Below are 10,594 nucleotides of genomic sequence, written 5' to 3' on the forward strand. Positions count from 1 at the left end.
AAATACTGCATTTGTTTTTCTGTCTTAGGAGGAAAAACATACCAAAGTTACCTGTAATTAACCCTGAACAAGAGGATTACATGTGACTTTTACGTTCTCTTCCTTACTTTGTGCATTCTCCTAACTTTCTACTGTAAAAACTGGGGCGGAAGGGCAATACTTTCAAAGCCACCGCCCCTTACACTGGAAACGAGACCCCCGCGCCCAGCCATAGCGGGGCGGCCCGGCCACCTGGAAAGCTGCCGGCCACAGGAATGCCTGCTCTTCTCCCCAGGTCCCACGTCAGGGCCGGGGGCCGTCTTCACAGGCAGAAAAGGTACTCTGGCCACTACAGATCCCCACAGAATTAATTCTGTGAACAACAAGAAAGGTAGGGGACCTCCTCTAGCGGATGGAGACGTGTTTAATCCTCCGAGCACACCGCACAGAAGTGCCTCTACCCCCAGCGGCACGGCCGGAGAGGCAGACGCTTCCCAGTGGCCGGAGACCAGCTGCGGCCCATTGCCCGCTGCCCCCCGGAGACCTGGGCCAGAGGCGGGGCTCACGCATCCCACCCCACCCCCCACCCCCGAGCTCCCCAGGCCAGCCAGCGAAGGCCGGCACAGTTACCTCCTCCTTCTCATGCAGCATGACGTGCGCCTTGAGACTGGCCACCCTGGAGAACTTCTTGTGGCACACGGGACAGGTGGGGTCCTCCCCATTGTGGGTGCATTTGTGCAGGGTCAGGTTGAACGCGACGTTAAAGGTCTGGGGGCACTGGTCGCATCGATGCGGCTATTTGGAGAGAAAAGTCAAGAAGCCGCAACGGTCAACGTCATTCGCGTGTTAATAGGAACCATAATCTGCAATCTTTCCAAGGAACTTCTGAGATCTCTGCTGCCCCGACGTCAGCAGCTGCCAAACCAACACATGTGGCTCCTCAGGGACATTTCTGTGGGCACGAGGACAGCACACCCCGGCAGGAGGGAGGTCCCCAGGGTGCCAGCAGGGAGAGACCTCGCACTGGCCACGCCTGTCCCTTCTTTCCTGACCAGCTCCTCTGCTGTGGACAGAGCCGCTTCAAGGGAACCAAGTGATCACACACATTTTACTCAGCTGGGACAGGGCTGCCACTCTCGGTCTGAAGCGGACCCCAAAGGAAGGTATCCTGCCACTTACTCCACGTCCTTGCAGGAAGAAGGAATCACTAGCACGCAGTTCTCTCTGAAATACCAAGGCCCTCGTGAGGGCTGAGTCCGCATTCACAGACTTTCAGCCGTGGGGGCCTCCTGCCTGCGGGCACTGCTGTTAGCATCCGTCACCCTGGGACAGCAGCAGGGCAGAGCCAGTCCCAGCCTGGGCTCCAGGGGCACAGCTGGCGTGTCCGCTCTGCGACGGCCCGCGAGCCCCTGCCTCCCGGAGGAGAGCCGCGACCCTCCCGGAGTCCATACCTTGTCGTTCCGCTCGTGATCCCTCATGTGGCGTTGAAACTGGGACTCTTTGGGAAAAGATAGCAGACAGATTTCACATTTATGGAAGTTTGGAGCTTGACAGGCATAATTAGTGTTCTCCGCATTCAACGTCAAAACTCCATCTATAAAATTGCATAAGTATAGACAATAAACACCAGTTGTTATTCCATCACATAAATAACATTATTTGGTTATTGTTCAGAAACCAAATTATGTCAACATTTTATGAGATTTTAGATGCAACTAGTGATATCTTGAACTTTTTAACTGGACATGTTTTAAGTTAGAAATGAGAAACGCTGACATGACTGAGACATGGGACAAGAGAACCTGAAGTCCTTCCTAGGACCTCCGGAGACCTGAGACCCACCCGCACAGGGGAGCTGAAGCCAGAAGAAGACACATGTCCGCAGCCTGGCCTGCGGCTGCCTGTTGTTACTCCGTCGCCACAGCCCCTGGCGGCCCTCCACCTCGGAGCCGCTCAGAGTACATCAGGGACCCGCACAGGCTCCTGAGTCACCCAGGAAACAAAACTCCAGTCGGAACAGAAATGCTACTTCATGGCCTCACCAACCTCTGAAAACTGCTGAGAAGCAAGAGTACGTCAAAAGGAGAAGAAACGCTGTTCTGTCTGTCTGTCAGTGTCGGGAGGTCAAGGACCAGAGCCCTGGACAGCCCTCAGCTCTCACGTGTGCGTCTCTGAACCGGGTGAGGTCAATGGCTGTAAACTACAAAGCATCTCCCATAAAGATAACCACGGCATCATCGCCAACACCTGTCAACAAGGTCATAAAATAAAAACGTTCTCAATCTCCCCGATTCTTCAGAGTAAGTGAATATACTCCACGTCTTATCATTTGAGCAGAAACGTACGATATATATTAATTATAAAAAGAAAGAAATGCCACCTACAACAGTAGCAAATTTGACCCCAAGAGATGAGAATTTAGAAATCTGGGCGTAGGGGCGGGGGCGGGTTGAAGGCTCAGGAAAGCCTTGTTTCTGCGCCACCGGAGCTGAAAGGCACCCCCGCCTCTTCCGAGCAAACGGCCCGCAGTTCCCAGTCCGGCCAGTGGCCTCAGGCCTGAGGCAGAAACCTGCCTGCGCAGGAGCTGACCTCTGTAGGACAGGCAGGGGGATGGGGGCGCATGCCCTGTAGGAAGTGGGCAGGGACTGAGCAGCTTCAGAAGTTCTGGCAGGTTCTCCAGTAAAGCCAACTCCAGTTCTGAGAAACCCGGCTGTAAATCAGGACTGCAGCTCCGTTCACAAGGGAGTCGGGCCCTCTGCCGAGAAGATACCTGACTGGGTTCTGTTTCCTAACCAGCCCCACATCCTGGCCCGAGACCCTGCTCTCGAACGCCTGCACTGAACCCCGCGGGACGTTCTGTGACTCCCGAGGCCCAGAGCACACGATGAGGGAACCACAGCAGCTGACACGTCACTGCTCCCTTTGGGACACTTGGTACCGAGAAGCAGGCCGAGGTTAGGAAGGGGCTGAGGGGCGGCAGAGCCAGGGACGGGCTCTGCTCTCCGCAGTTCACCTCCTGCGTCTGTTCCACTCTATTCACCACTGACAAGGCCCTCACCTGGGAGCAGAACACTCACAAGGACAGGTCGCCCGCAGTGCAGTCCGTGGGAGAGGGACTAGGCTGCAGGTGCTGTGTTCCCCCGGGAAGGGGCGCAGGCACCCCCGTGTCTGCTCCCACGCAGCAACCGCCTGACAAGGGGCAACGACCCTGTGGGAACGGAGCTGGGAAAGGGGACTCCCCGACTTTACCATTTAGAACCGCTGTGATGCGTCACCTATTCAAAAAGACTGAAGTAAAACTTACTTGGGGCTGAGTCACACCCCCGCGCCTGTGTGGCACTGCCGAGGAAACTGAGACCCCAGAGGGATGAGGCCACCTGGCCAAGCTCACACAAGGGGCCGGCGGCAGGCCGCGCAGCAGCAAGCGACACCTCTGCCGGACGCGCTCCCAGAGGCGCGCTCCCACGCCGCCCGAGACCCTCCGTCCTCTTCGTGCCCCGACGGCGGGTGGACTTGGACTCTGGCAACAGCAGTCGATGCCAACTGTAAGCCGAAGACGGTTCATGTTCTTTTAGCATAAAATGCATCCAACTGAGAGCCGGCCGAGGCCCCGGGCAGCTCGCAAGCACGCGTGGCTTCAGCGACAGCCGCAGCGCAGGAGGCCGGGACACGAGGGCCTGCTGTGCCGCCCACGGAGAGCACGCGCGGCCTGCGGCTGGCTGCAGCACCGCAGCAGCGAGCCCCGCAGGGGCCGGCGGGCGCCATGCCACAGGGAGCACGCGGGCGGCTTCAGCTCCTCGCGTGCCCTGCGTGGGCAGCACTGACCTGGGCTGTTAGGCATCAGGACAGTCATTACCTCAGGAGAGCCGGGACCGGAGGGAGCGCACTGGGGACGGGTGGGGTGCTCCTAGCTCCCTCTAATACAAGACACTGCATACACGTCTATACGGGCTGTGGTCACAGCCATGTCACCTGGACGCTGATTATGAGCAAGTGCCCGCTGTGGACATTCCCCAGCCCGGCGCTGGTATCATGGTGGATGATGGGAACCAGACTGTGGCAGAGCTGAGACAAACGCCTGGTCAGGCTCGTTAGCGGTCCCCCACAGGGCCAGGCCGCTCGCGTCCTCGCAGCACCATGGCCACTAACATTGCAGGGGGCCCTGGGGCCGCGGAAGTCCCCGCACCGATGACGATGGCGCAGTCAGACTCGGAAGACGCCGCCTCTGGCATCACCAACCAGAGCAAGTGCGCCAGGCGCCCCTTAGCCGCGGGCAGGAAGACGCGGCGCACGGGACCGGGCAGAGCGGGGCCGCAGACGGCAGGCTGCCATCTCTGGGCTCGTCTCTGGAGGCCACTGCTCAGGACGGCACCCAGCCTCCCCGTCCCAGGACTAGGACGAAGGTCCTCATCTGCTTGGAGACTGGGCCTCCGGGACTACAAAGGCCGTTTCTGTAGAAAGCGTGCCTTTGTCACCCGGCGCCCCAACTGTGGTGCTGGAGCGCGGGAGGCAGGGGCCCTCCAGGGACTCGGGCGCGCGGGCGGCTGGAGCGGAACCACAGCTTACTACCCAGGGCAGGGGAAGGCCAGCCGCTCCTGGGAATGGCCACGTGGGAAATGCTCTAGCCTTTGTGCGTCAGAGGTCTCTGTCGAATGTGCTGGTGTGGCACAAAAGCCACCACAGGTGACGAGGGCGGCTTGTTCCCGTGCCCTTTCCCAGGAAGGCGAGGCTGAGGTAGGTGACCCTGATCTAGAGGAAAAGACAGGAATCCAAAAGAAAGACATATATCACAGCGCTTCAGTTTTAGTTAAACTTCATGTGGATACGCAGACAGAAGAAGAGAACGAGAAACCACTCTCCTACGTGTACAGAAGCGTGCGTGGCGGCCTCCCAGGAAGACTGCTCTGCCCCCTTTGACCCAGAGGTGCACAGAAGCTCACAGCAGCACTTATTTCTAACGGCCCCTAACGGGAAACACCCCAATCACCTACAGCACAAAGGATGAACAAGGGACAGCGTGTACACAGGACGGAAAACCACATGACTGCGGAAAGGAACACGGCTCTGCCTGTAACAGGGAAACCCTCACACCAACAAATGCTGGAGGAAGGGCGCACTCAGCTCAGTGCACGCACAGCCAAGCCCCACCTACGGCATCAGAAGTGGGCGTTGGAAGAAGACGGGGGGGGGGGGGGGCAGGACCTGGTTAGAGGTAACAGGGCTTTAGGGTACTGCTAACGGCCTAGGTGCTGGTTCCGTATGAGAGCCCTCGAAACCCTTCACTGACGATCCGGGCACCTCGAGGACTACGTCCTACCCAGTCGAAACAACCCCTCGAGCACACCCCAGGCTCCTCCGGGAAGGCCCTAAGCCAGGCCGTCGGCACGCGGCGGGCGGGGGGCCCGGGGCTGCCGGGGGCTGCCGTCACCACCCGCACCGTCAGCGGCTTCACGCCTTTGCAGCCATGGTCTGATCCCAGACAAGCGAGCCTGACTTCTGAATTCGGGGCGCAGTCTGCCCACACGCTTGATTAGGTCACATGAATTCTTCGTTTTCATCCACAGGAGCAACAGTTCTCAGCTCGGCTGGGAGGGACTGAGGCGAGGGCCCCTCAGAGGTGCGGGCTACAGAGCAGCTTTTCCGTAGGCCAGTGGCTCTCACTCACCCTTGACCTTGACCACCAGGTGGCGACACTTGGGGCCCGCCTGGAAGGCTCCGCGTAAGGGACTCCGGCGAGGTGCCAAGGGTGAAAGCCACCACTGAGGCCTTGCCCTGATCCGTCATGTCAGGTTCTACGACTGAAGAGGGGTCTGAAAACCACGGCTAATTCCTTCCGCTCAGAGACCCCATCTTTGTGCAGAAACAATGTGAAGACCCTGACCTAGAGTAACCACACAAAAACCGCAGAACTGACTCTGATGAAGAACTGTGGTTTAGTGTGGTTCTCCCACTGAAGTCAAAGACTAAGATTTAGAACCCATATTAACTCACTACTGATGCCAGGATCGTGAAATCTTTACAGTTTAAGTGTTAGGTCATCCACTCTCCTCAAAATTCTAAATGCTCCAAGTTTCTGCCTCCCTAAGGAGTTCAGTTATAGAGCGTGAAGGGTGCTCCTTCATGAGGAAACCTTTCCATCCTTGGGTGCCTGCTGTGGTTAGAAAGTCACAATTTTAAACAGAATCTGTCTCCTCCTAACTGCCCCCCACCAACAATGCCTAGCGGTGCTGCTAAGCAAACGCGTCCCCGCCACGCCAGGGGGCTCCGGGACTCCTGCTGCCTGCTCAACAGTGCAGCTCAGGTGCCCTGCTCATCCCAGGGGCTCGTCTCCTTGGGGGGAAAGAGCGGAGCCCAAATTCCACTGTGAAACGCTGCTATGGCCTGAACTAGCAGCCAGAGCAGGAAAGGGCTTGTGGGCCCGCGCGGCTTTCCACCCGAAAACAGAGACTGAGCGGGCAGCCAAGTAAAGGCGCCAGCTTGGGAGGAGCCTTTGTGCCCCCCCTACTGCAAAAGCCCAGGGCAGCCCCCAAAGACCCCCGGTGCAGTTCCCATCAAGGTCAAGTTACTGCTTGCAAAGAGAAGAGTGAAATGACCAAGACAGTCCTTGCCAGGCACAGAGGGAGTTGTCACGGCCGCTCCCCGGGCCGCTTAGAGAGAAGGCCCGCTCCTGTCCTGGGCTCCCCGGCCAGCTGCTGCTTAAGAAACATGTCTGAGCAGGCCCAGTCCTCGCCACCCCCGGGGGCTTCTGGTCCACGTCGTTCTCCCCGGGAAGCCCAGACTTCCCTGCTGCCAAGGGCGCCCACCAGCCTGCGCCGCTGGGGGGTTTCCTGGGGGTGCTGAGGCCAGTCACTTCCCCTGAAGTCTGTCCCCCCAGGCCTGAGTGTGGGACCCACCACACACGGGTGCTGCGTGAATGAACCGACCCACACGCAAGGCCATGAAATGCACACCTGAGACTCAAATGTCTATTCAAACCCCAACTCGGACTCTTCCCAGCTGGGCCTTCCTTCCAAAGCTCTTCCCCCCCTGAGCCTCGTTTCCCGGGAGGGTAAAGATCCCCACCCACCTTCCGGGTTCTCCTTAGAAACAGCACTCGTAACGGGCGACAGAAAAGTAGTTGCGGGTCACGAGGACCAGGACTGAGGAAGTGAACAGGGACTGACGGTCCGGGGACGCTTTGGTCCCAGGCCCCCTCCCTTCTCGCACGTCACTGGGGACCCAAAGACCTTAAGCACATAGGTTACGTTTATTGACATTTACTCTATTAGAAACTAAAGCCAAGCAATTTTAAAATATTTATTTGCCTAAAATAAATCTGTTACATGTGATATACCCATTTTTATGACAAAATACTCTCTGAAAAAAGTAGCAGGAAGAGTTTTCACTTCAGCGGCGCCTGGACGACAGGCAGGCGCGGTCCTACCCCCGCCGCGCCCGCGCCCGCGCAGCCCCCAGCGCACGGCCCGGGGGATGGGGGTGCGGGACAGCCTCACGGTCGGCTGCCACCTCCGCCTCGCCTCCTGCTGCTGCGACTGGTGCACGTGGGCACCGAGGGACAGAGCCAAACCGCGTCAGCGCCACGTGAGCCCGCTTTGCAGGCCCCCGGCGCCCCTGGAAAACCCGGGCGGCGGCAAGGGCACGTGCCCCGCCCCCCCCAGGAGCACAGCAGGGCCGGACACAGACCCGTGGCAGCAGGACCCGGGGGGGGGGGGGGGGGGGGCGCGAGGCCGCGCCAGAGCAGTGGGGACCCGGCCCAGGCGGCGCCGTCCAGGGAGCAGGCGCCCCCTCAGAAGCTTTAACCGGGGCGGGCCACTCGGTGGCCGGCGGGCACGCATGACAGGTCCCGCTGGCAGAGCCCAGCACGGGGCGGGGACACACACCCTGGCGGCCCGGCCACAGGACCCACGAGGCCACGCGGTAAGACGGGACGGCTGGGGCAGTGCGGCCCTTCTGTCCCCCGCGCCTGCCCCAAGGGCCCCAGACGCGCGCCGACGCGGCCTCTCGCGGGAGGCTTGGCAAGAGTCAGCCAGTGGGCAGCGAACGGAGCGAGCCACCGCGACAACGGGGCGGCCGCGCGCAGGGCTCCGTCCTGGCTGGAGCGCGTGTCCCTGACGCCCCGTCCGCCCTGCATCCCTCCCCCGGCGGCCGCGGTCAGCAAGGGGCGCGCCCAGCGGCGCAGGTGCGGAGCGAGCGCCCGCAGCCCAGGGCCCTGGCTGCCCACGCGGCCCACGCGGTCCCCGCTGCGAGGGGCCTGGGACCGGCCCTGCGACCCGCGCCCGCCGCGGGCCCCGCTGTCATCCCCGGCGCCCGGCCGCGCCAGCACCTGCGCCCACAAGCCTCCCCGGCCGGGCGGCGGGGCCGGGCGGGGCGCGATCCCCGCGGGCGGGCGACGCCGGGCCGCGCGGGGAGGTGGAGGGAGGAGGAGGAGGAGGAGGGGCAGGGAGGGGGCGGGGGGAGGGAAGAGGAGGGGGAGGGGGAGGGGGAGGGCGGAGGGCGGCGCGCGCCTCGCCCTCGGCCCGCCGCAGCCGCCGGCCCAGGAAAGTAGGCCCAGCCGGCGGAGGGCCGCGCCGTATCATTCCGCCCGCGCCTGCGGCCGGCAGTCGGCGGGCGGGCGGCGCAGTCGGGCGGCGGCGGCGACGGCGGCGGGGCGCAGGGCCGCTGCGCCGTCCCCGGCCCTCCCGGCCCGCCCGGCCCGCCCGGCTTCCCGCCGCCCCGCCCGGCCCGGCCGCCCCCGGCGCCCTGCGCGCCGCATCCGGGGACTACATTCGCGCGGAGCGGCACAGCCGCGGCGGGCGGGGGCCGCTTACCGGAGTCGCCGCGCGCCTTGCTCTCCCTGGGCTTCGGGGGGCGGCCCCGCGGCATCGTCGGCGGCGGCGGCGGCCCACCCTCGGCCGCACACACACTCACACACATACGCGCGGCGGAGCGCGCACGCGCGGGGACAGGCCGCGGGGACGCGGCGCGCGCCCGGCCGAGCGCGGAGGCGGGCCGAGCGGCCCTGGCGGGCGGCCGCCGGGCCCGGCCGAGCGCCCGCGGGACTCACGGGGGGAAGGCGGCCGAGCGAGCGAACGGCGGCGCCGGAACCGCGCCCACCGCGCCGGGCTCCATGGCTCGGGCCGCGCTGGGGGCGGCGGGCGCGGGGTGGGGGCGGGGAGGGCGCCCCGCGCATGCGCGCTCCGCGTTCGGGCCCGGCGGCGCCGGCAGGGCGGACGGGCGGGCGGCGTCACCTGGCGGCCCGGACCCCGAGGGCCCGCGTCGCCTGGAGGACCCTCCCCACGTGGACCCGGGACCAGCGCCCCGCTGGGGCGGTAACTGGGGAATGTGCCCTTCGACAGGCGGGAGCGAAGGCGCGGCCCGGGGTGCACCGGGACCCCCCAGGCCCCGGGGAGCCCGCGGCGGGAGCGCCCACGAGCCCTAACGCGGCCGCGCTGCGCTGTCGGGGGAGGGGGGTCACCGGCTCACGCGCGTCCAGGGAACCGAGGCTGCCGACCTCGGCGTCGGAATCCAGGCTGTCGAGCAAGGTCGCCCACCACGTGCCCCGCGTGCCGAGGGAATTCAGGGGCAGGAGAGACGCCGGAGCGCTTGGGCGGGGGTAGGAAGTCCGCGGAGAACCTCGCGAGCCCGAGGACACTTAGGACGCGGCGGACCCTCTTCCGGCGCCGTCGCAGCCCGTGGGGGCCTTCTAACGGGGCTCCGCAGGTCTTCCCCGGCGGAGGGCGCAGTGGGGACAACAGCAGAAGCGGCGGGGACTCCCTGCCCAGGCTCCGCGCGTCCTCACTGGTGTCTCCACTGGTGACTCCGCTCCTGGAAAAGCCCGGCAGGCGGCCCGATGGTAGAAGCAGGAGAGCTTTCTCTCCGGCGTGAGCAGCAGGACCGGCCCCCGGGCCCCCCTCCTCCCCGGGCCCCGCTCCCGTGGGCACCCCTGAGCCCCGCCCCCCCCGTCCGGGGAATCCGCCTCCCGTGGAAGCGGCCCCTGTGCCGAAAAGGCCGGGGACCGCCGGCCAGTGGGGTTCAGTAACTATTAACTGACGTTTTAAGCGCTCGTTGATGATCGGTGTGACAGTCCTGCGAGGCCCCGCTGTACCGGGGATGACGGGCTCCACGGGCTTCGGTGACTTGGCTCGGTCTGCACGGCGGTGCCTCGCCTGTCACCCCTCTGCACGTCGCTGTGTCGCAGCGGAACCCCGCGAAGGTCGGACCCGACGGGGCGGCACCTCCGCCCGCACACGGGGGCCGCGGGCCGGGAGTAGGAACCCTGGCCGCTCCCCGCTCGCTGACGCCGCGGTGACCGTGCTGAGCGTGCGCCCCGCGTCGTTCCGGAGGGGACTGGAAGCGGTGGCCATCAGCCACGTGACCACGCGCGCGGGAAGGAAACGGGGGGACTCCCGGGGAGTGAGGACCGAAACTGATCGAGTCCCATGACGTTACAGAGGAGAGGAGGAGCTGGGACTCCAGACTTCTCAGCCCCGGTAAAGGGGGGGACGTGGGCACTTAAAGACTCGCCCCTAAAAGACGTCTGTGCCGTTTCTTGTACCAGCCACGCTCACAGCAAGCGCATGGTCGGCAGACCGGGGCCGCCCCGTCGTGCTCCTGGTGTCGGCAGGAACTCCCTGAA

The 10,594-nt window shown here is 63.9% G+C and overlaps 1 protein-coding gene across 1 annotated transcript in view; it reads right to left on the reverse strand.

The window, feature by feature from the left end:
• ZNF236 (zinc finger protein 236) overlaps positions 1 to 8,946 on the reverse strand; it is a 60,010-nt gene extending 51,064 nt beyond the window's left edge. Inside the window, exons 1-3 of the mRNA XM_090285379.1 lie at positions 8,787 to 8,946; positions 1,431 to 1,573; positions 610 to 774 (exon numbers count right to left, since the gene is read on the reverse strand). Coding sequence (XP_090141505.1) covers positions 610 to 774; positions 1,431 to 1,573; positions 8,787 to 8,892 — 414 coding nt within the window. The 5' untranslated portion in view covers positions 8,893 to 8,946. The remainder of the gene's footprint in view (positions 1 to 609; positions 775 to 1,430; positions 1,574 to 8,786) is intronic.
• Positions 8,947 to 10,594: the final 1,648 nt, after the last annotated feature.

Source organism: Furipterus horrens, unplaced genomic scaffold (assembly GCF_987537825.1).
Source record: "Furipterus horrens unplaced genomic scaffold, mFurHor1.1.pri manual_scaffold_8, whole genome shotgun sequence".
Lineage (NCBI taxonomy): Eukaryota > Metazoa > Chordata > Mammalia > Chiroptera > Furipteridae > Furipterus > Furipterus horrens.